This window comes from Symsagittifera roscoffensis, chromosome 9, assembly GCF_963678635.1.
Source record: "Symsagittifera roscoffensis chromosome 9, txSymRosc1.1, whole genome shotgun sequence".
In the NCBI taxonomy this organism is placed as follows: Eukaryota; Metazoa; Xenacoelomorpha; order Acoela; family Convolutidae; genus Symsagittifera; species Symsagittifera roscoffensis.
The window spans coordinates 29,179,835-29,206,454 of NC_087070.1; the positions used below are offsets into that span (position 1 = coordinate 29,179,835).

At 35.6% G+C, this 26,620-nt stretch overlaps 1 protein-coding gene across 6 annotated transcripts in view; it reads right to left on the reverse strand.

Annotated features, from left to right (window-relative positions):
• Positions 1-26,620, reverse strand: part of LOC134854629 (fibronectin type-III domain-containing protein 3A-like) — a 78,459-nt gene that overhangs the window by 28,373 nt on the left and 23,466 nt on the right. For 5 of the 6 annotated variants that reach the window (XM_063870974.1, XM_063870969.1, XM_063870971.1 and 2 more), the window contains exons 2-7: positions 11,481-12,349; positions 10,633-10,772; positions 5,371-5,836; positions 1,983-2,429; positions 1,678-1,900; positions 1,112-1,367 (exon numbers count right to left, since the gene is read on the reverse strand). In XM_063870974.1, the coding sequence (XP_063727044.1) occupies positions 1,112-1,367; positions 1,678-1,900; positions 1,983-2,429; positions 5,371-5,836; positions 10,633-10,772; positions 11,481-11,733 (1,785 nt within the window). In that variant the 5' untranslated portion in view covers positions 11,734-12,349. Of the gene's footprint in view, positions 1-1,111; positions 1,368-1,677; positions 1,901-1,982; positions 2,430-5,370; positions 5,837-10,632; positions 10,773-11,480; positions 12,350-21,832; positions 22,177-26,620 lie in introns of those variants that run through there. The other variant, XM_063870970.1, reaches the window with a different exon arrangement.

Genomic DNA, 26,620 nt, shown 5'->3' on the forward strand with positions numbered 1-26,620 from the left:
TAACAAATCTCAAAGCTTAAAGCCACTTTATTTAAAGATTAGGCATTTTAAAAAATACGAGCTATATTGAGGTAGAAAATTTCTGAAATCGAATTTTTATTATTTTCCTGTTGTTTGAAACAAAATCAAATAAATTTTTTCGGTTCATTTCATGAATTAAAAATGCATCAACTGTGTAAACTTATTACTGTTCGAATGTAAAAACTGGCATGAAATAAAAAGTGGCACCAATATTTGCGACTTGGGTTAGAAAAAAGGAGGTTCTTAATAATACACTAAGCTGAGGCTAGTGTTATCAACACTGTATACTTCGTGCTATTAACACGTCAGCGGCCATTGAACACGCCCCAGAAATTTTTCCAAAATTTATAGAGGCATGCTTATTCATTTAAATGATACGCTGATGTATGCGAAATATATCACTTTAAATTGCATGTGTGTGGAATTTTTATTTTTTTTTTGAAAATTTCATGATTATTTCAAATGAAAAAAAATGAACTCAATAGATATTGAAGGGCAGTCAGAACATTCATTGCGCCGCCCAGATACGAGTAGTTTTGTTTAATGTTTATTTTCAATAGCATTATCTTTGCCATTTCTTCGTGTGCGTTGATAACTGTTTTTGTTAATAAATTATAAAAAAGGTAGACAATTCAATTACTGTTGTTGATAAAAGACCTGTTTACATGTAATACTTCGGCCGACCATATGCCAGTACAATTTATGCTCACTTCAGTTTAGATGGCAACGCGATAAATCTAAAGGCTACTTCAATTTAGTAGAATTCCTTTTGGGAAACAATTTCATCGGTCACTCAAAAATGGAAGCTATTTTCAATTTGCTTGAAAGCTAGATGTAATAATCGTATTCTCTCACAGCATCCTAAAAAGTGCACTTAACCCTTCGTCAAAATGTCACAAAACCTCTCAATTAAATGGAAACTTAATTAACAAGCGTTGAAAAGTCAGGCTTGAAAAATACTAACAACTTTTTACTACTACGCCGGCAATTACAACAGAAAACAGAGCATTGAAACATCCAAAAATATGAAACCTTTTTTTTACCAGGCCAGAAATTTGTAAGCAAATCGGCCATGAAGTGAGAAACTTACATGCACTGCGAAAAGTTTGTATGTGGTGATCTTGGATCCATTATCACTATTAGGAGGCTGCCATCCCACCACTAGTGAGTTGCGTGCTGCTGTCTTCAACACAGGGGGCGATGGTCTATCGGGTGGGAGTCCCTTGGAGGTGAAGGAGATAAGAGCACTGTAGTGACCTCTGACCTCGTCCACAGTGGCCTGCAGAGACACTTCGTAGTCGTGCAGGGGCGAGAGGGGCTCGAGAAGACAGTTGCACACATTTCCACTGAAATAGAGGACAAAACTCAATCTACAACCACAAAAAATTTCTAGCACCGATCTACAGAAAACGACAATATCTGCGTAACAGTATTTTTAACAGAAAACTTTGAAACTCTCAGGCTGAAAATTAAAGTCGCTCCGGTCATTGGGGGCTTCAAACTACCTGCAACCCGAGCAGATGCTGACTGAGTAATTACTTCAGAGCCTCGCGTTGATACTTCTATAAGCAGCTTAGCAGTCGCGCATTGCGCTTTTGAGATTTCGGACATTAACGCACGCAAAATAAGCGATAAAAAATCAGTCAAATAATTTACCATGTTATTTGGGTGCGTTTGTTTGTCTCTTTTTCTCCCCAGCTGATCACATAGACCACTCTATCAACAATACTACCTCCGGATGACGTCAGCGAGTTAGGGGGGAATGTAGTGGGATTGCAACTGTCCCATATCACTTTGGCTCTTGTTGCCTCGATCTCCACCACCCGTGGAGCACCAACTGACGAAAGAGCAGTCTTCACTCTTTCAACATAGTCGGCACCTGATTATACAGAAACAGTACAAAACAAATACAAAACTCGAATTATAAACTGTCAATTCAAAAAGAGACATTAATTACTAACCAGTTGGTTCCTGATAGGGTACCAATTTGACTTTTCTCTTTGCCCTTCGGGACCCACCAGTGGCTGAGAGAGCCCCATTGGACACGATTCCACTGTCGTCGCAGAGGGGAGATGACATTGATGAGCAGTGCCTATGATGGTCGCTGGTCGGTGAATGAGGACCCGGACTTCCGCGGCTACTGTATGATGAGTCGTGTGACTTCTCGCTACAAGGAGACACCTGTCGGCTCCCTGTCCTTCTAGTAGTGCCGTTGGACGCATGATTATGACGAGTGTCCACGTGTAACATACAGGAAGTGTCGCCCGATGACGAATGCTGTTTGGAATCCCCAAGAATGATTACTTCTTCCTCCGAGTTTGTCTGATGGTGTTGGTCTCTGCTGTCTGGCTCACATATGAACAATCCACTGTCATTCCCATTATCGCTTGCCTCTTCTTTTGTTTTTCCTACACGAATAAACTGATGTCGGAAATGTTTTAATGAAAATTTCGCACGGATTAAAAAATTGATTCATCTTAATCCGGATGAAAAACCTAGATAAAAGCAGCGTCCACTCATTAAGAGCAATTATCCGCGAAACATCAAGTTAACACAATTCGAAAACGGACTTTTTGTTTATTTCAGTCTAAAGCATACAGGTAGCTCATTTTTTTTTCATTTGCGAACACTTGGCACCACTCAATCGAACACCATTCACTTGCTATCAATGAAAATTATACTTGAAATTCTGAGTTACTAATTGTTGAAGGTATGCATATTTAAAACACCGAACAATGTCAGACACCTGTGTCGCTGAGCACAAAGCAGTTGCAATTGATGTGTGCGTGCAAAGGAAGACAACGTCAAAGATCACTGATATCAAAAAACTTAAATTCAGGAAGAAAACACTGAAAGACCGAGCAGCAGTTTCGGATGTATTTTTACAGCCCAGAGTGATGTTAACCGAGAAACAACAGTTCATTTATCAAGTTACTCTGCTATTCGAATGCTTCTGTCTACAGAATTTCTGCCCGTAGAAGACGTCCCCGCTGCTTAGAACTTCTTCAAAGTGTAGCATTCGAAGACACACAACCGAATTTTAACTATTTGGCAGACTGACTACAAGGAAAATAGAAGCCCAGATTTGACATAGAGGAATGGAGTTGTCATCAAAGAGTACAAAACAACCTTCCCAACAACAACGCTGTAGAAAGTTAGAACATCGATTTCGTTAAACTAGTCAATAGCAAGCACCCTTTCTTTCCAAAATTCATCGTGAAGTTCAAGGAAGAACAAAAGAAGATAGCAATTTTTCTTTAAAAAATGAGCACAGGACAAAAATTAGCCAGACCCATTAAAATTAAATGCCAAAAACTTGATACCAATAACTTAATGACTATGATTAGGTTGCATCATTCCGATATCATTGAGTTTCTGTGTAAATATATTTATATAATTAAACTAAAAACATAAGTTTATTTCGTTTTCAATTTTTAAAATTAATTCAGTATTGCTAAGCAATAAAAATTTTCCAAGTTCAACTATTTTCCTTGATATTTCAAAAATGAGCTAGTCGATCTGAAACCGGCAAAAATAAGTTACATGAAAGGTGTTGATTTTCCTTTCTTATCGCCTAACTCTCTAAGTTTGAGCCCATTTTTTGTACTCTAGATATACCAATTTCATACGCACCCATATTTCTTTTTTTTCCGGAAACTTGGAAAGAAATTAATTTGTGCCTTCGGGTATCGATCCTTTGATCTCTAGGGTTTGAGTCTTTTACTTTAACGACTTTACCATGAGGCATTTCATTTTTGATGATTTTTTTCAATCGTTCTTTGATATTTTATTACCCTCAAATTGAAGTTTCAAGCGTAAATCAATTCTGTCGGCGCCAAAAGATCAAGTACAAAAAATTCAAATGGTTTTGGATTGTTTTGTATGAGACTGAGTTTAATAAATGTTTAGAGATGTTTCGGAAGGTTTTGTATGGGACTGTTTTGTATGGGACTATTTTGTATGAGCACAGCAATAAAAAAGCCCGTCAAAAAAAAACTTTCACGACAGAATCTGAATTTCATTTGTGTTAAGCTCAATGAGAACGTAATGTACGGCAAAACCCAGTATTTAACTATATTATACTCTCACTGGCGTATTGTCATTTGTGTAAGTCCTGCCCTTTAGATATGTTTCAGCATGATTTATTGAGCGGTTAGGCAATTCTTTCACTGAGGTATGCATGGGTTAGATGCTTCTACTGATTCTCTGAGAAACTTGACGAAAGAGAGTTCTAATTTTTTAACAGAGGAGAAACTTCGCAAAAACTAGCGAGAGCACGACAAAAAGCACCTCTAGAAAATGCAATAAAAAAAAACATAACGGAGCCTCGAAGTAGCAGAATCCGGCTAGCTCTAATATTCGATCTGCGACCTATTGCAATCAAGAGATTCTAAGACTCACGCACTAACTACTCAGCCACACACTTAACCACCACCAAAGTCTAGTCACAAAAAAAGCAGCTACATATGATTAAAAATGGCCAATGCGTTTCAGCAGAAGTAGCACCAATACAATAGACACAATTTTGCATGTAACAAATCGCAAAGCATAAAACCACATTGAGTATAAATTATGCCATTCAAAAAAAAATGCGAGCTATATTGAGTGAGAAAACTCTTATATTTATGTTGTTTGAAACAAATAGATTTTTTTTCGGTTCATTTGATGAACTAAAAAAGTATCAACTGTGTCAACTTGTTACTATTCGAATGTCAAAGCACATGCTATCAAAAAGTGCAAAGGTGCTCGAAGAGTGGCTCCAATATTTGCTACTAAGGTTAGAAAAAAATTAGGTTCTTAATAATACACTAAGCTGACGCTAGTGTAATTACCTTCGCTTATCAACTCAGACTTAATTCAGCTAATCCTCAAAGTGTTATACAGAGCAAACACTAGCGGAAACACGAACTAAAATCAGCTCTATAAAACTCGAAAGGAAACAAAATTCGGCTACGACTCGGATTCGAACCTACGCCCTACTGCGATCAAAAGATTATAAGTCTCACGCACTATCCACTCATCCACGGACGCTTGATTAATAATAAACACTAGCCACAGATAAATCAGAGAACAGATGCTATGCAATTTCCAATGTTACAATGAAATTTCCATATAAGTGAACACTTTCAATGAAACTTTTATTTGCGAGAAAGGGTAGAAAAAAAAAGGTTCGTACTAATACACTAGCGCTCGCAAGTGTGATGAGTGAGCTATATCTTCGAGTACTTAAGGTCAATATTAACTCAAACAGAATGGTCATATAGAATTTTATGTTTTGTAACATCTGATAACTAAGTAAATCAGCATAACATGACATGACGCCAATTTAGGGACGTCTTAATTACTGACCTCGTTTCCAAGGATTGTAGTCTCCCATTCCCGAGGGTGATCCGTCTGGCGCTCTCTCACTCAAATCGGACGCTCTCCTCTTGTGGTCTCGCTTGTCATTTCCTTCTTCCGTGAACACTCTCAACTCCCCTTCAATTACTCCTTCCTCCTCCTCCGCGTGATCACTCTTCGAGGGAGAGGAGCTCAATGAAGGTACCAGAAGAGACGCCTTGTCCCGTATCTCGTACGTGGTAGTCGGCTTTGCCCCTCGTGCCGTAGGAATGTTACAGGAAGCGGCTGTAGATGCAGATATTTTTGGAACATCGCCCATTACACTGGTCATGAGTCCGTCAGAAGACGCGAAGTTAAGGATGGCCGGCCCGTGTATGATTCTGATTTTGTCACCTACTTTAACCGTGCACTTTTCCCCATCAGGGATTCGATAAGTGTGCTCTCCAGTTCGAACCAGTCTGTTGCCACCATCGCTCTAAAATTCAAGCATAGTTCAGGTATATAACAAAGATAACCGGTTGCTGTGCAAGTAGCACAAAATATTCCGACACCAGTAAATTTGAATTTTAAAAAATGTTAACGTTATTTTTAGTTATTTTCTTTATTAGCCCCCGGCCTGCTCAGTGCAGGGCCAACCGTGGGGGAGGGGGAGATGTCATCCATGTTGCCGCCGCCGGTCCCACCTTGAGGAGGCGGATGACACAGTCAGAAGCAACAAAATGAGCAGCGCTGAATAGTCGCTTTTTCTTGCCGCGTTTAAACAAATTGTTTTGCTTCGAATTTCTCAATTCTTTCTTTACGTGTGAAATTTCTTTACTACTAATTTCAAACTTATGTATTTAACTGAGAGTTCCTTTAACATGGGATCACGTTTTGAGAAAGACATGTATTCCTCGATGCTGAAAAAGATTTCCGACACCAATGTGAGACAGACTTTCGATAAATTATTGACGGATCTGGGCAAAAAAGATGAGATTATTCTAGATCTTGCGAACAAAGTGGATGATTTGGAGCAAAGAGTATCTGCACAGGAAAGGTATTCTTCTAAGGATTGCCTAATTTTGGAGAACCTGCCAATAGTAAACAATCAGGTACCGTTGTCACATCAGGTATGCAATTTTTTGGCCCAATTTCTTCAGTATAAAACTAGCCCGAGTAATTTTAAAGCCTGTCACTTGCTTGGAACGTGGAAAAATATCAATTATCCCCCAGCTGTGATAGTTAAATTTTTAAATTTTGGGGAAAAAAGTGAAATCTACAACAGAAAATCTTGGTTGGCTAACATTCGAAACCCGAATAACAACAAACAAATTTTTCTCAAGGAAAGGCTTCCACCGGCAGACCGTCTACTCAAACAATACGCTGATGATTTGGGTCTTGTAAATACCAGTCAGAATTGTCAGGTTAAAATGTTTAAAATGGACGACAGAGGAATTTACAAATCTTTTCCCGTTAGTTCGAAAAAGGCGATTGATGATATGAAACACTTAGCGACTAAGAAATCTGACAAATTTCAGTCGAAAACTGGAAAATCTACGGAAAATTATAGTGTATCTGATTATGAAAGAAATACGACACCAATCAGAGCAAATAATATTCAACGGGAGGAGAATATTAAATCTATTCTGAAGCGATTACGTGACTCCCCAGAGCAAGAAGGAGAACAATTATTGGAGCAATTATGCAAAAACAGAAAAACTCTTTCAGAATATGTTGTAAATCCCTACGAGGAAGGTTCATAGTTATTCATACATTCTTGCATGCTCTATGGGGTTGGGATTGATGAAGCATACAAGAATGTTTGAGCGTGGCTTGCAAGTCAGCGCCTAATTTTTTCTGTTTCTTATTTTTGTTGATAAATGAGTAAATTATATTATCGAGAACTCCTAGAGGGGAGACAAGTGGGCGTATTAAATAGCAGTTTTCTTTTTTTCTTGAATATTAGATCTTTGCGATGTCATTATGATGAGTTAAAAATTCTTATTGACGACTTTGAGGTTAAGCCACCAATAATAGCACTTTGCGAGACATGGCTAACGGACAATGATCCCTTATCAATTTATTCAGTTGAAGGCTACCAACCTACAATAACTACTAACAGAAAAGGTACTCGCGGAGGTGGTTGTGCATTTTTCGTTAGATCGGATTTAAAGGTGTCAAAATTGCAATTGGAATCAGATCTTGAGTTTCTAGCTATATCTGTTAAAAATGAAAAACATTCGAAAAATTTTATTGTTTTGTATAGAAAACCATCTTCTGCACTAAACGACTTTTTTGAAAAGCTAGAATCTTTCCTGGATACGGTGGCTACTTGGAAAAACCAAACAATAATATGTGGTGATTTTAACATAGATTCACTTGATGCTTCAATCACTAGTGAGAATTTTTTGACATTAATGAACTCACATGGGTTTCTCCAACGCAACTTTGAACCCACACGTGTTACATCTTCAAGTCAGTCTTGTATTGACTATATTTTTACCAATTCTTGTTTGAACAAAATAAATACTTTAAAAACTGTAATCAGTGACCATTACTCAATTTTACTTGAAATTGATGACTTTAAAAGTAAAAATGACATTAAAACACAGAGCGTTTTCCGAAACATAAATCCATTGAAAAATGACAAAAACCTGGTGGATTTCCTTTTCTTACTACATGAAAAACTCAATAAAATGCAAAGTTCACTAAACGCTGATGAGCAGATAACTTACATTGTAAACAGCTTAACACGTATTTTAGATAAATTTTGCCCATTATCTCAGGTGAATAATAAAGCAAAACCAACTTGGATTACCCAGGATATTAAAAAGCAAATGCAAAAGAGAAACATGTTCTACAAAAAATGGATAATTGATCCAACTCCGACAAATTTAGAGAAATATAAATTGTCCCGAAATTTAACCACATCGCTAATAAGAAATTCGAAACTAAAATTTTACCAACAAAAAATCGAAAAATCGAAAAACAATAAAAGTATTTTTCAGGCATATAACGATTTCATACAAAGCAAAACATCTGCCAAAATAGAAGTTGAAGCTGATGTCTTCAATCAGTTTTTCGCTCAAATTGGTAATAAATTAAGTGGTAAAAAAGTCAATCATAAAATTGCCTTAAGGCATGTTAAATCTATACCTAATTCAATGGTTTTTCAGGAAATAACAACAAAAGAAGTTTTTGATACAATTATTCTTATTAAAAATAAGGGGTCTTCAGGTCCGGATGGTATAAGTAATCAAATTTTGAAACTCTCGTCGACGGTTATTAGCGAACCTTTGTCAAAGTTATTTAATCAATGTATAAAGCAAGGAACGTTCCCGAATGCACTAAAAATTGCAAAGGTGCTTCCGTTTTATAAAGATGGTAATTGTCAACTACCAGAAAGCTATAGACCAATAAGTTTACTCAATTCGATAAGCAAGGTTTTTGAAAAGATCATTTTTGGCAAAATGTATAAGTTTCTAAGAAAATATCGAATTCTCACACCAGAGCAATACGGATTTCAACCTAAAAAAAGTTGCGCTGATGCTTTATTAGAATTTACCGAGTTCATTCGAGAAGTTATTGATAAACGCCGTTACGGTGAAACATTTTTCATCGATTTCCAAAAAGCTTTTGATACAATAAATCATGAGCTACTTATTCTTAAGTTAGATAAGTATGGAATAAGGGGTAAACTGAACAAACTTATCCGGAGTTATTTAACTGATCGCAAACAATATGTTGCTTTTGACCAAAAAGAATCTCGAATAGAACATTCAACATATGGCGTTCCGCAGGGTTCTGTTTTAGGACCTCTGTTGTTTCTAATCTTTATTAATGATCTTCCGATTGTTTGTAATACAATTAAACCAGTTTTATATGCAGATGATACAACTTTATGTTATTCAAGTACAATAAGGACAAATAAATTTGAAAACGAAATGAAAAATATTGAAAAATGGATTGATTGTAATGGCCTGACAATCAACTGTAAAAAGAGCGTTTTTATGAGTTTCGGGAAAAATGTTGAAATGATCAATGTATTTGGAGATAATTTTCAATCGAACTGCCAATTGCCTGTTAAATATTTGGGATTAAAAATTGACATAAAACTGAGTTTTAAGCAACATATATGTGGCATTGTTAAAAAGTTATCAACTTTCTGTGGAATAGTTTACAAATGTCGTGAAGTTTTTCCGAAAGCAAGTCTTCTGTTGTTCTACAGAGCATATGCTCAATCCGTAATTCAATATGGTATTCTTATTTATGGCAATACATATAAAACTCATCTCGATTCAATTTTAAAACTACAAAAACGCATCACGCGGGCTATATTCTTCAAACGCAAATTTGAACCAATAACCCAATATATGAGTGAAAACAAAATTTATTCAGTCTTTAATATGTTTCTGAAAACTCTCTTCAAAAAATTATTTGAAATTTTAAGATGCCCCGATAAGAATAGTTTTTTGAGTTTATCGAGCCTAGAAAGGCTTCCTCACACCCGCAGCAAGACTAAAAAACAAATTACAAATATAGCTTTTAAATCAAATGCCATGAAATTCTCTCTTAAACGTAGGCTAGCAATAGCATATAATTTTGTTTTTCAGAATAATTTACTTCCAAAAGATTTTTTCGAATTAAATAAATCAGAACTGAACCGTTTTCAGGAATCTTTTTTCCATAATTATATTTTTGATAATGAATTCTTACACAAACTGCTCTTTAATTGATGCCCACTCTGGAGACTTTATGTCTCTGCTCTTTAAGTTCTCGAGGTGTCCCACTCGATGAGATGAAATTCTCTTTGGGTCACCCTCCATGCCTTATAATAGTATTCGTTACTGTTGTAATGTAGATGGTAAATTAAATTAAAAAAAAAAAAGTAACCCCTCCAGCCGCGATCGAAGCGGGAATCGCACGCATGACCCTCGTGTTGAAAAACATGTGCCTAACCCACTCGACCACAGCTGCTCAACGTTATTTTTAGTGAACACTGATTGAATTAGTTGAAACTGCAAATTTCAGATTTTGTTTGAGTAGTCTGAAAATTGGATAAACCCGTTTTTCTCGACACAACTTTTTTCTGTCTTTTTTAGAATCCAAATCACTACAAATAGGGCTTCAATATGATAACACGTTTGCTGGAGGTAGTCAAAATTGGCTGGAAAAATTAAATAACGGACCCTACGGCATAGTTCCTTCCCTCTCTTCGAGAGTGATCGAAGAAAAAAGTGATGACGTAAAATTGGATATGACATAAGATTAAAGCAAATCGGTAGCACTCACTGGCATTGCGTCAGTGGATTCATGCGACTTGTTCAGACTGCTGTCATTTGAAGTAGAGGAAGAGAGGAGTGAGGACTCCACATCGTCCAGATTAGATGAGAGAGGAGCTTCTGATGGATGAGAAGCCGACAATGCCACACCTTGAACAACATTTACATTCCAAACCTTTTTTTCATCACATCTACCCAAATCATCGGCATCAAGCCCAATGGATAGCCACTTTTAGCTGGCTCGGCTTTTCTCAAAATCTATTTACGAAAGTCTACTTAAAATGAATTTTGATGCTCTGAACTGCAATCAAACGTATAATTTTTTTAAAACCTTTAAGACGCAGATGTTATTTGACTGTGCAGGTTTATTTGTTTTGTAAGAGTTATTGGCTCTTTTCGCTATAGTACGTGTTCTAGTGGCTAATAGCGTGCTGTTATGATGTAAACAATGAACAGCAATATCGTTCGCAATATTTCAAAATAGTTTGTTCACCATGCAACTTTGCATTGCAATATATCAACGTAAAAACAGTTTTCAAGCTAGAATTTGAAATGTGAGGGTGGAGGGGAGCTGGGAAGACAGACGCACTCTTCATATTTTTGAGGGTGCGATTTCTGCGCCAGTAGATACTATTTCAAGGAAAATCAGGCAGGGGCCCAAAAAAGCGTAATTGAATAATGTGAACGTTACCGAATGAATAAAAATTTTGAAAAATTGCTCATAAACAACTTTCAAACAGGTTCGTATCGTAACTTCACCAGGGGAGGGAAACTGGACAAGAGCCATCAAAATATTCAAAAACAAGCACAAAGTAAGCGCCATTGTTTTTCGTGTTTGCGATTCATACAAAAATCTACCTGATAAGCTGCCAAGTGTGGAGGACAAGGACAATGACAAGGTGAGAGATGAGGCTCCTATTGATTCAGCTGATGTGTCGTGTTGATGCTGCTCACTGCCTTGTTCATGCTCCACACTATCCTCGTGTGAGGGAGAAAACAGGTGTGAACAGTTGGAGTCCCCACTCCCATTTGCACGCATCTTAGTGTGGATGCCCCCGTTAGAGCGTGCGTGATCATCTCCGTCACGCACTGCGTTCACGTAAGACTGCATGTGTCAGTGTTAAGTCCGCAATATGCCAATATGCACTTGTTCAACCGCAAAGCAGGAAAGATGTCGAAACCTATCTCAAAATGACTCGACTGGCCTTAGATGATGGAAGAAAGAACAGGTAGTAGTAAGAATAAACGGTTCGAAAGCTACTAAAACTAGATTGACAGAAATGTTGATCTATCGACTGATGTGATCTATTGCAGTGTTTTTAAAATAAATGTTAAGGTAACGAAACTAAATAAATTACTAAGTTGATTGCACGAAATTGAATCTGTTCATTGGTTCATTTATGATTAGGTTCTAACTTTACAAGAGTGTGCTCTAACAAATAAGCAACAGTAGGTTGCAAAAACGTTTGATAATAGTGGTAACAATATCGGAATAACGAGCTATGTTGTTGCCGAAAATGGAAGCAAACGATAATGTAATATGCGTTGTTCTAATAAAACCAGCTCGTTGATATGAATTTCCAATTTGTTTTCCTTTCAGAGCCACCAGATGCTTGACCCTCTTTCCAGATCCCGCTCCCGAAACTCTTCAGCGAGTTTTAGATGGTAATAATATCAACAGTCTTCAATTGCTAACTCGTCACACACACAGCAGCAACAGCATCAAACTAAAACAAGCGCACAGTCAACGTATGAGACAAACTACCATTACGATACCAAGCTCGGTTTTTTAAAGGATACGTTTATTACAGAATATAAAAACGAATTGATAAAAAATGGGTCCGATACATGCGTTCAAACAGTTAAAAATATGCTCGTGGATTTCAGTGACAAAAAGAACAAACTGACTGCGGAATCCATTGACAAAAAGTGGAATCCAGCAACAAAAAGAATAAATTGACCGCTGAATCCACTGACAAATAGTGGATACCAACGACTATGGAACCCACTTCAAAGGCCAAAACACGTTTGTCTGCGAAATCCACAGACAAAAAATAACTTGTCGGCATTTTGTGTAGGGATCATTTGATAGTGGAATCCGCTGAGAAAAGTCTCTAAAACACGCAAAAGATGTGTCAGTGGAATCCAGACGCGTAAAAGCACAAATATGTGCATAGTTATAAAACCGAGCTTGACGTCGTAACGACACAAGAACAGCTCAGTATTTTCTCCTCTCTAACTGATTCGACCCCTGCAGCGATTTCGTTTGATAATGTCGTAAGACAATCAGATATCAAGGCTCTTTTCAAATTTCGATGCGAAAGGGCAAACGATGTGAAACTTTCCTTAAAACACATCAATTTGATAGGATGCTAAAACTACATATTCTGAACACACGTTTGTTAATCATTCTTTCCATCGTACGCATTTGAACATAGAATCATTAACAATTCGAGGCACTATGTGGGGAAAAGTTGAGAAGAGCCAATATAAGACCCAGATAAAAAAATAGCTAGTAAGTAGCACCAAATCACACGTGCTCAAAGCCCTCTAACCAGAATAATACTCTGTTCACTCAAATTGAAAAGGCCTTTAAAGGAGCATGTGCTATATATAGTCATTCAAACGAGAAACCGTGGTTCTTTCCAATTGTAATCTCCAGAAATTTCTTGTCCCTTCCCCTACTTGCTAAAAAAACAAGACGATTTAGTGGGCTTATTTTTTACTTGGCTAGCGGGCGATAATGGGCAAGATGAAACGTATAAAACGATGAAAAACCCCGAAACATAGCCAACTGACAGTTGGAAATGAGTAATGAACGCAAGGAAACTGGAAAAAAAAAACTGACTTGTTTTTGGAAAAACATTCAACTTTTGAACTTCGAAGAAAAAAAATAGATGCCCGAAACTCTCTGAATTTGTCGAACAATTTATGATTGACGCTTTTTTGTCAAAATAAAACCAACATTTATTTTGCTGCGAAATCTTATAACTGATTTCTGTTTTCTAAATTAGACGTCGATCACGTTGCTCGTGACCTTTATATTTTTGCTATTCGATAGAGGAGTTTGCCTTTCTTTTAACAAAAAAAAATGAACTGAAACTGAGAAGTCAAACCGCGAAAAATCAAAATGAGCGTGAACAAATTTCGAAACTATTTCCTGAAAAAAAAAAAAGAAATCGCCAAGACCTTTATAAGACCTAAACTACGTTCATTACTCTTAATCAACAAAACATAGCCAACAGAGAGGTGGCAAAGAGTCAATGAACGTAAGAGTAAACAGAAAAAAATACTGCCTTGTTTATTTTGAAAAGTCTCATCTTTCGAGTTTCAAAGAAAAAATAGATGGCCTCAAAATTCTTTGGATTTCTAAAAAATTTTATGATTGACAATGATTTGATAGAGCTAGCCCAATTCGAGAAAATTGGGTCAGTAAAATTATGTTTTGCTGGAAATCTGAAAATTAAAGAAAAAGCAAACTCAACATGTATTTATACAATAATCACTTTCATTTAACCCCTAGAGAACAGCAAACGTACCCAATAGGGTCTCAACACGCTGACTCAAGTTAGCATAAAACATATTTTAATATCGCCAAAGTTTATTACAATAAGCCATATCAAAAACAAATAAATGAAAATTAGGAGTATAGAAAAACTCTAATAAATGAAAATTACTGACACAATTTCGATTGAATTGAGCGAAAAGGAAACCAATGCGGAATATGATTCAGTTAACGCTTACCAATTTACTTTTGATCAGGCTGAAGCTAATATTTTGGGTCCGAAAACTCGCAAGTCGTAAATAACTTAATACGGTATTTAAATTTTTTTAAACACCTGTTCACCTAGCTTCTAGCCTTCGTAACGCTATAGCCTCCATAACACCAAAAGAATTGTTTGGAGGCTTTTTTGGACAGAGGACACCCAACTGAGCACATGCTGAAGCAAAGAATACACAAGCTAAAGAAGGTTCCAGTTCTCAGATGAGAACTGGAACCCACACTCAAAAGCTTCAACAAGAAAAACCTAATCAATTCGTCGATTATGTACTAACACAATTCCATAATGATATGGATATAAATTAAAATAGCGTGAAACGCACCTCAGGTGCTTCTAAGTTTTGACAACTCATTAAAAACCGCATATATTGGAAACTAGATCAGCAGGCTTTCAGTGTACTCTGACAGCACCCAATTTCATGGTTGGTAATTTCATATTTTATAAATTTTTTCAATTCCTATTTTCCGTCAAATCTCGAAAACGTCAAATTTCAAAAAGTACAAAATTCGAGCAGTCATATTTGGAGGCAATATTCGCAAGCCCAATGTGTACCCAGACAGCAACCAACTACAGAGTTAGGAATTTGAAATAAAAGAAAAACAAAGTTGCATTTTCTGAAAAATTTTAAAAAACAAAAAAAACTTCATATCTGGAAAACTACCAAATATTGAGCAGTCTTATTTCGTTGCCAGTTTCGCAAACCCTGAGAGCACTCAGATAGCACCCAACTACAGGGTTGGGAAATTCAAAATTTGAAGAAATGAATTTTGTTTAGGTTTTCCAATTTTTTTAAAAAAAAAATCACAAAAAACGTCATATCTCAAAAACAACAAAGATTTGAGCAGTCAAGTTTGGAGGAAAGAATTGCTATACCTGGGAGTACCCTGACAGCACCCAACTACAGGGTAAACAAAATCTAATTCTTTAAAAAAAAGTAAATTAATTTTTTTGAAAATTTTTCGAAAAAAAATCACAAAAAACTTCAAATCTTTAAAACTACAAGAATTTGAGCCGTCATATTTGGAGGCAAGATTTGCAGCCCCTATGAGTACTCAAACAGCACCCAACTACAGGGTTAGAACTCTCAAATTTACAAAAAAAAACAAAGTTGCATTTCTGAAAAACTTCAAAAAAAACGCAAAAAACTTCAGATCTGGAAAACTACAAAGTATTGAGCAGTCTTAATTCGTTGAAAAAAAAATTGTTTGTGTTTTCTGAAAAATTAATGAAAAAACCACAAAAAGCGTCATATCTCGATAACTGCAAGGACTTGAGCAGTCAGATTTGGAGGCAAGATTCGTAATCTTTGAGAATACTCTGACAGCACCCAATTACAGGGTTGGGAATTTCAAATTTTCTAAATTATTTTGTAAATGGAGTTTTCGGAAAAATTTTGAAAAAAAAATCATAAATCGTCGTATCTCGTACACTAAAAAGATTTGAGCATTCTAAGTTAGAGGCCAAATTCGCAACCCCTTTGGGAACCCTGACAGCATCCCACTATTGGGCTGTTTATATTAAACTCGGTAAAATGACCACTGAATTCAAACTGGAAAATCGAAAAAATCTTAACCATGGCAATATACGATACAGCTTAAACGTGAAAAAATTCTTTCGTTAAACATGCAAAAAAATTACGTTAAAAAAGCTTAAGCGTGGCGAAATAGTGAAGGATCGAAAAAAAAATCGAAAAAGTTAGAAAAAATGAAAAAAAAAAATAAGATCGAAAAAGAAGGATCCAAAAAAGATTTAAAAAAAGATAGAAAAAAATGGGAACGAAAGAATCGAAAAAAAAGACAGAAAAATAAGTTCAAAAAGATTAAAGATCGAAAAAAGATATTAGAGAAGGATCGAAAAAAAAAGATAAAAAAAGAGATAAAAAAGATAGAAAAAGAAATATAGAAAAAGAAGAAGGACCGAAAAAAGTTAGAAAAAAAGACAGAAAAAAAGATAGAAAAAAAAGTAGATTAGAGGCAACCGTTTGAATGTAGTATTATTTTAAACTGAATCGTCGAAACCAAATTGAAAGTTCAAAATTGGGAGACGAGTAGACAGACATAACCAAAATAATTTAAAAAGTAGGTATACAGACAGACAGACAGACAGACTTAATTACCTCGAAAATTACTGAAAAATTAATGACCTTGCGAAAAACTAACTGAAAAATTTTTCTCAAGCATTGCAATATATGTTATAGCTTCAACAAGAATTTAAATAAATAAATAAACGATATTTTAAAATTTGTTTGAAATAAGTTTTTGGAGTAAAATTTTTTGTTTCACTCAATAAATAGGAAGCCCTAATTCAATACAGCTAATGAAGCACCTTGTAATTTTTGTTTCGCGTGAAGGATTTTCGAGTGTAATCAATTCGACTTGCATTTTGAGCTGAAAATAAACTATTGAGAGACTCTACAGAATGAAGATTGGCAATCGAACGCAAAAAAAAATTCAAGAGTTTATAAATATGCAACTCATAAACAGTTAAGGCTTTGTTTCAGACAAATAAAATCCACGAATGAGCAGAGTTTCTTCTAAAATAAATACGCTTTAAGTTTTTCTTTTGCAATAAAAAGATTGCGCTGAGATTTGAAAAACATGTACACTCATAGACTGAAACTCCATATTGAATTATTGGAGTTATGTTGCTTTGAAAATAATCAATCAACTAGCGCATGACTCGTACCCACTGTGCTCCAAAAAGGTCGATGAACGTAAAAAGAGCTTTCGAAACCATGTAGAAAAACAGCGATAACTAATACAATCGTGCAGATAAACTGAGCTCATCTATCAGGTGTTTCTATTTCATAGAAAACACCATATCTCGAAAGCAAAAATCACTTGAGCAGGAACAACAAGAGGGCAAAATTGCCACGCTATATTTAACCTGACAGCACCCCATCACAGGGTTGAGAAATTCAATTTCTATAAGTTTAATTTGTTTTTAAACCTACGTTTTTTTTTTAAAAAATCATGAAAAAAGCCATATCTTGGAAAAGAAAAAGGTTTGAGCAGGAAAAGTAGGAAGCAAGAATTGTACCATGATAGTCCCTCGTGAATGTATCCTGACAAAACCCCAATCTTAGGGTTAAATATTTAAAGATCGGTTAGTTTTTTTTCAAGTTTTTTGAAATTCTTTTTTATATAAAAAAACGCCATGTCTGGAAAATCAAAAGAATTTGAATAGTCATACTTGGACGTCAGATTTGCAACCTCGAAGCGTACCCTGAAAGCACCCCACTATAGGGTTGAGAACTTCAAGTTCAGTTAGTTTTTTTTTCTAAATTGATAAAAAAAAGAAAAAATCATAAGAAACGCGATCTCGAAAACCAAAAAGTTTGAGCAGTCATACTTGGACACCAGATTTGCAACTTCTGATCGCTGAGTGCACTAGCATCCCACTATAGCTTTGAGAACGTCAACTTCGGTTATTTTTTTATATCAAACTTTTTTTGAAAAATAAAAGAAAAATCATAAAAAGCGCCATATCTCAAAAACCAAGAAGGGTCTGAGTAGTCATACTTGGACACCAGATTGCAACCCTGGCAGCACCCTTTACATTGTTGAGAAAATCAAATTCAATAAAACAAATTGTGAAACAAAAATTTTGAGTTTTATGTTGCGAATGCATTCGCGCTCCAACAGATTTTAAAAGATCGAATTGAGTTAACATTTCAATCCTTGAATTGTTTTGGCCATTCAACAGACCAACATAGCGCTTTTTTTTACACAAGTGCCAAGTGAAAATTCTTAAGCATGGTACGATATAGCTTAAACATGCAAAATACTTTCGTTAAACTTGCAAAAATAATGCGTTGAAAAACGCTTAAACATGTCAACATTGGGACTTCTCAAAAATGTGTCAAGTGAAACGCCAATTAAATATTGTATATATAGATTGTTTTCTTGGTACACAATGTCTCAACTTACAAATCACACCGCATTGCTTCCCTTTTTGAATTAAACGCCTTGCTTACCTTTTTTAGCCTTGCTTTCCAACACCGCATTAGGGAATGCCTTGCTTCCCCACACCGCATTGCTTCCCTTTTTTTAAATGAAATGCCTTTTCAAAACTAGAATTCAATCACATTTTTCGTGAATTTTACACTTTGCTGTTCGATAGTGGAGTTGGCCTTCATTTCAAATCAAAAATCAAACCAAAAAAAGTAAATTTGAGCCTGAACAAAATCTCCATGACCTATACAAAAGTCTCAACTACGTTTATCGACTCTCAAAAAATGCCCACACCATGTTGACAGAGTATAACAGAATATTTACAAAAAAAAATTCAAGGGTCGATGGCCTAACGGTTTTATGGCTAGTTTCAGTTGATTAAACGCCTTCATATTCTCAAATATTCCGACCAGGGGCGGATCTAGGATTTTCTCGAGGGGGGGCGGATTTTCAAAAAAAATTCGAAAATTTTGACGACCTTTTTTTTTTTTTTAGATCGACCAAATTGATTTTTCGAGCTCTCCCAAAGCAGTGTTTTGCCCCTATTTTGGCTAAATTTTCTGCGCCGCAGGCAAGTTTTTGAAAAAACAGTCAAAAAAGCTGTTTTTGGGCACTTTTTGAAAAATTTTGACAAAAAAATCGCGTTTTTTTTGGCGCGCGCTCCCCCTCAAAGTTAGTATATATTGGCGCCGAAGGCGCCTTTAGAAAAATTTTAGGGTCGGTCGGGCAATAAATGGATTTCTGAAAAAGTATCAAAGGGGGGACCCTTTGGGTCGGCAGGGGGTCGAATCCCTGAGGGGGGGCGTCCGCCCCCCCCTAAATCCGCCCCTGATTCCGACCCATGTCCGAGGCAGCACACTATTTTTAAGATCTCAACTCGCTATTTTAACAACAGCTAAAAACGGGAATAAAACAAAAACAGACTCTCTCCACGGTAGTATTTTTTGCACAGGTCGCAAATATGGAAAGTAGCCGATAACTTTTTGATAACTATTTGATCTCCCATTTCGGTGATTTGGATGTATTTGCCGCTAAGAGTTACGTGTAATTATCTGACATAAACCGGACAAATAGCTTTGTTTTTTTTGCACAATATGGCTACAAACATTAAACATATGAAATGAAACCAAACATTTCATCGTAAAAAACGTGGCTATTTTTATTTTTCTCCCCAATATCGACTTTTTGCTATGTAAACTAAGGTTCGCTATGTGCAATTATAGTCATATTTGGCATACGAGCTAAAAAGCTTATTCCAAAATATTTGGTCTTCATATATACTTAAAATATATGGTTGGCAAACACTCGTTGCACCAAAAACTGGGTCTTTTCGGTTATAACCCCCTAAATGATGAAATATGAAAATTTGAAACCTTATAACAAAATCGGAGCGATATCACTAGGAAATTCAAGATATTAATAAAGGACTGGTCAAAACGAAGCATTTCTACTTTATTTAGCCTCTAACTAGCTTTTTTCTTCTCCATTTTTTTGCAGTTTTCTGCAGATAAATTTCATAAAAAGTATGCCAAAATACAGTTTTTTTATTGTTTATTAAGCATTTTTTGCATTTTTCCAGCTTCCATCTAGATTATTACATCTGTGTTCGCAAAAATTTTTTTGACATAGTTCCACAAATTAAAGCCCCTATGTTCTGATCTTAGTTTACTAGATTTGGCAGCGAAATAGATTTGCTGAAAAAAATATGTGTAATGTCTGCAATAAAAATAAATAACCTAACTAACTAAAATAACTAAATAACCCTATGTGACAAGCTACATAAATAACCCTTGTTGTGACAAGCTACATAAATAGTGTTTTTGTTCCATAAATAGTGTTGAAAATGGGGAAGAAATTTGTAGTCGGGTGTTTTACTTTTTGTTTCTCACGCAAAATCAGGTACCACAAACAATCACTGGAATGGGTTGAGTGACATATCATATTGAAGCACTAAGAACTTAATTTTTCTACATAAATAGTGTTAAAAATGGGGAAGAAATTTGTAGTCGGGTGTTTTACTTTTTGTTTCTCACGCAAAATCAGGTACCACAAACAATCACTGGAATGGGTTGAATGACATATCATATTGAAGCACTAAGAACTTAATTTTTCTCCCGTAGATTTAGTTTTCAATTTTTTAAGCGGTATTTTGGGAATAAACAACTCCAGATAACTGGGAGCTGTTGATTACTCCCAGATAATTGGGAGTAATAAAAAACTGGGAATAAACAACTCCATTTTTTTCGGGTTTCTTGTCATTTTTCGACAAACATTGTTGTGCAATTTGTGTTTCAGGAATATGGTCGAAACATTCTACTTAAAAAAACCAATTATTGATAAACTAATTTTTTCTCAAATTATTGTCTTTTTGTGCGTGGTGGATAAAAGGATCTGAACGAAGGATAAAAGGATCTGAACGACTTAGGTATATTCGACAGTCATAGTAAAATAGGCAAATTGGACAAGAGAAAGTAGCACAGAACACAGTGAAAACTCTGATGTCTGTTTTTTTTTGCAGGAAAACCGCGCTCAGGAAAAGTCTTCAAATTTGTTCGCTCTCAAATTTGATTTTGTTTGCGGATTGAATTTTGATTTTTCTTTAAGTTCATTTCATTACCTTTGTTGAACGGAAAGCAACTCCACTATCGAACAGCAAAAGCGTTTTGTCTTTTTGCACAAAACTTTTAAATTATTTAGAATATTTTTATTGGAAGCGGTACATGAAGTTTCCAAAGCAAGTTTTACCTTTGATATAATCAAGTTTATTTAGCCCAAATGAACAATTTTTGTACAACGAACACGAACATTACTCGATCGCTTTACTTGCTCAAAAGTAAACAAAAACTCGAACTTTGGTGGTCAAAACAATCCAAAATGAATTTTTGGCTCATGATATTTGGTCAAATGGAATTTTTTGGCTCATTTTTGCAAAAACCTGCTTCCGGTCATTCGTTGCGTCGTGAGTATTCAAACATTCATAAAACAAAGCCCACCCAAATCGGATGCTTTTTCCCCGATTCTTCACGAAAAAGGACGTACCAAAAATCTGGAACAAAAACTCTGGAACAATTTGAACTTTTGCTATCGTTTTTTGATCCCTAATCTTAATATAAAAATACATGAAATTTGAGAAATACTCGTAAGAAGAATTCCTTCAGCTAAAATGACTGTGTGCCAAATATATATTTTTCTACATCGCAGCAAACACTCAAATGTTTAACATCGTTACTATCAAATCAAGAGGCTGTTTAAACATCATGCATAAGAGATAAAAACGCAACAAAAACAAAGCAAAGTTATCGCTCAAAAAACACGCTTATAAGACAGGTAAAAAACTCAAAAATTGATCACATGGAAAAAAAGACTAGAACGCTGTAGAATTTTTACGATTTAATTGGAAAAAAAAAATTGTGACTGAATCAAAACGAAGAATTCAGCTTTTGAAAGTAGAGAAAAGAATATGAGCTATTCTTACATGAGTTACTCTGAAGTTAATAGCTCAGGGTGTTTTGGGCGTAAGATATTGTTTTAGTTTGTTGAAAGTGGACCAAGGCAACCATGGAGGACACGGGAGCTAGTTAGCTGATAAAATGGCGGAGCGGAAGTTAATTAAATGGTTGTTGGGCAAAAAGACTAGGCTAGGCTAGCTCGAAATGAGTAGAGGGAAAATAGAAAGACTGGGGGATAAAACTAGAATAAAGGTAGGAAAAGTAGTTTTTCAGAGCAAATTAAAAGGAAATAAATAAAAAGTAACCAACCAACCAACTAAAGTGAAAACAAATTGGAAGTGTGCTAAACTGCGCTCTGTGTAGTGTGGTTTATGCCGTGGTAGTGGTGAGGCTGTCGCGCTGCCTTAGTGCCTTGTGTGAGTAGGATGTCTTCTCTCCTATAGCTAGCTGGTAGTGATGCTACTCTCAGTTTTGAATAATTCCCTTCCCTTCCCTTCCCTTTACAGCATCACATAGCCTCCTCGCTTCAGCTATTGCTATTGCTATTACTTCTACCAATGCTACACTTGCTAATACGCCTCTGCCATTACCACCAAACACTACTACTGGTGCAACTGCAACTATGTCCCGGGGTGTAGACTTAGAAAACTAGTGGTGTTGAGAAAAACTAAGATGACAAAATCGGCTGCTCGAAATTCTCATCGTTATAATATCTCTCCCTATCCTATCTCTCTATTTCGCGTTTTCCTTTAGCTCCTACCAATATAATGACTACTTATTACGTACTAAATCCCTAATTCTAACTTACTACAATAGAAAAAAGATACTGTAATATTTGCAGGAACAAGACAAGGGCCGTCATGGTAATATTAATATTGCACAAGTATCCTATTGCTGTCTACTGAAAAATCGCACCGCCATTTTCAATGAAGCTTCGCGTTCGTTTAGTCCTACTAGCAGTGACGCTGGAAACACAACATCATAATTATATCCTATTCTATCCCTTCAACTAGTTGGATATCGGTGGCTAGCATATATTCCACGTCCAAACCATTAGAGGGTGAAGTGAGGAGCAACGCGTGAAAACAATCTGAAAAGAATAGTGCGGCAACGATAGCAATAATACTTTTCGACTCACCAGATTGCCTATGAGCAATATAATTAAGTACAGAAGGTAATAACACTAATCTTTCTATTCCCCTTTTGAATTGGATGGATAAGGTGCTTTTAATAACAACCGGCAATTGTCTTGGCCTTGCGATAGCATCTTTTACTACAGAGTTTAATCATCACTCTATTATGCTAGTTCGAGGGGAATAGAATCCTCACTTTTCCCAGCGGAACGAAATATACGTCATAAATCGCCAATCTACTGCTTCATTCACGAAGCACGGAGAGAGGAGATTGAAAGAAAAAAAATCTCCTATTTCCATCTTCATTTGCTCATTATGATACCAAGTATAATCGGCTATGAACTGCTGAAAACTTATGTTTGAAAAACATTTTCGGTTAGAAAACAACAGAGGCGGATCTAATCGAAGAAAAAAGGCACATTTATTAGACGAAATTCTCGCTTCAACTTAACAGCATACGAGTTACACTTCATAAAAACAATAGTGAATCCTAGCAAACTCCCTAGACATAACTGAAAATTGAACTAATTTGAAATAATAAATCGAAGCTGTATTTCCTGTTTCTCTATTATCGCGTTGTGCATGCAAAAATATCCGATTCAGAAATCATTCCAGATTAAAAATTTAATTACAGAGGCGTGTGTTGCACTGCACATGCAAAAAAAAGACAAATACAGAAAAAAACACAGATTTAGCATGCAATATTTTGGACTGTAATTAACTAAAGGCAACCCCATTGTCTTGGCATGGAGTAAGTTCAAAAGTAAGAGCCAAATTGTGGGAAAATTATGCATTTCAAAAATTTCGGTAATCCTACTGAGCTGAAAAATTTCATAAATGGAGTTGATACCATTGTAATGTTGTACAAACAATCGATCTCTTCGGTTCATTTGATGAATTAAAACTATTAGTAATCAAATGTCAAAACACATGCGTTTAAACATCCATTTCCGCCTCCTGCTTTATAAATGCCACCAGAAGAAGCACAATTAATTGCGATTTGAGTTGAAAAAATGTAGGCTTCTAATATCACACTACGCTACGCTTGGGTAAAAAAACCTGGCACGAACTACAGGGTGCAAACATGGAAAACAATCTGGCACCAGAGTATCTTGTATTTCACTACTTAGTCCTTGCGCATTGCCTTCGACTAGTTGCACGTTTTTTTAAAAAGCTTATACAAAATAAAAAACTGCTTCACTTATATTTATGGGAAGTCGGGTAACTCAAGATTTTGCTCAGGGTCAACCGGCCTAATTGAATTTTGAATTCACATTGCTGATTGCAGAAAATTTCAGCCAGAAAGGTTTCAATGGCTAACACTTCCTGATTATTGGGTAGCATTTGTTCAATTTGTCTGTTAGGCAAATCATGTTGGATAACTTGGGTCATTTCAGTGCTTTCTGAGAACTCGGACAAAAAATCTGAGCAATCTAGTGTGATAAAAACTGAAAGTTTTGAAAAACAACTTGAAAACAGAGGCCAATTGAACTATTCACCACTTGGGATACAAAAATGAATGACTACGATTAAAATCAATTCAAAAAGAACTTGAAAAAACTTCAACAAATCGATTTAGTCAATAGGATTTTAATAACTTTTCACAAAAACTCAAAATAACCGTTAAACATTACCTGCATAATAAAAATTAACATTGAGCTTTTGCAATGTAAGAAAGCAGTCGTACTTTAAAATGTACGTTCTGTAAAATAAGGCCAACAAAAATAAGCAGACAGGCAATAATCTGAACTAGCCGAAAATTTTCAGTTCGCAAAAAGAATAAATCTCCACTGGAACCGTTTTTCTGTGCTTTGTCGCCTCAATCATGTGCTCTACAACAACTTGGAAAACTAAATCTTCTAAGAGACCAGGTTGCGGGAACTTGAACGACAAAAATGGTCCGAAAAAGCATAAAAACTATATTTTGCAAAAAAGGACCCGGCCGGATTCGAACCACAAACCTTAGCCAACTGAAACACTTATGCTACCTTTATGTAAGATGCACCGAATGATTGATTAAAATTGAATTTACAATTACTTAAAGAAAACAAAGCAGAAAACACCTGAGCGGAACTCATCATGTCGATAAAAATTTCGAAAAATTCTAAGCTAAAAATATGTTGTCACCATTCCTTTCCGAACACACAACACCGCACAGAAAAATTTTATTTCTGCCATCAACTTTTTCCAGTCATTGTGCAAAAAAATTTGTGTTACTAGTGGCATTTTTACAGCAGGAGGCTGAATTGGATGTTTGAACGCATGTGTTTTGGCATTTGATTACTAATAAGTTCAATTCATCAAATCAACCGAAGAAAGCGATTGTTTGCACAACATTACAATGATATAAACTCCATTTATTGAATTTTCCAAATCAGGAGGATTACCGAAATTTTTGTAATGCATAGTTTTTACACAATTTAACTTTTTACTTTTGAATTTACTCCATTCCAAGACAATGGGGTTACCCTTAGTTAATTGTAGTCCAAAATATTGCATGCTAAATCTGTGTTTTTTTCTATATTTGTCTTTTTCCGTTTCTGTAATTAAATTTTTTATCTGGAATGATTTCGGGGTCGGATCCTTTTGCATGCACAATGCGATAACAGAGGAAAAACAGCTTTCACTAATTAGTACAAATTGGTTCAATTTTCAGTTATGCCCAGGCAGTTTGAGCTGCAACTCGAATGCTGTTAAGTTAAAGCGAGAATTTCGTCTATTAAAACTGCATTTTTCCTTCGATTAGATCCTCCTCTGTTGTTTTTTAACCAAAAATGCTTTTCAAACATAAATTTTCAGCAGTTCATAGCCGGTTTTACATGGTCCCATAATGATCAAATGAAGATGGAGAAAAAGCACACAACTCTAGTTTGCAAAAAATGTGTCCGGGCCGGATTCCAACCACAAGCTTTAGCCAACTGGAACAGTTATGCTACCTCTGCGTCAGATGAAGCGAATTGTTGATTGAACTTAAATATAATATTACCACAAACCAAGCCGACACTCTTCATGCCAAAAAGTATCTAAAACAAATTAAAGTCCCCATTCCCATTACAGCGCGCGCGCGCGCAGACACACGCACACACAATCACACTTCATCAGAAAACACGATAAGAGGCCACTAATCCGATATAACATAAGCCGAAACCTATTAATCCGAACAGAAAACAAAACAATTGAAGAGAAAAGATATTTTAAAATTAAGAACATGAAAAGAAAACTTTAATTAGGCCAGATATTTAAAAATGTTTAAAATAAATCTTGTGCAACATAAAGGCCCAGTATATAAAAAACCAAAAAAGCAGCATTTTCGGTTTTTCATTCAAAAACAGCTGCCGCAAATTAAATCATCAAGAAGCGTAATGATCAAAAAATTTCAGATGAGCCGCGAAAAACACGTTTGGAAATTTTGAGATTAAGATTCTTTTGAGTTTAAGATTTTAAAAAACTTATTGAAAAAATATTAATTTCACGATTATTTTTCAACTATTTCTCCAGAATCTTTTATGAGAGGTGCTTTTTCATTAACAGAACCCAATTTGAAAAAAAACCTTGGTCTAAAAAGAAATTTTCTATTTCACAGGAAAATCTATTAAAATTTGCTTTCGGAACCAAAAAAAATGAGTTGTTGCATATCAGGATAAAGGCTCCAGTGTGATACCACCTTTGGTATCACTGATT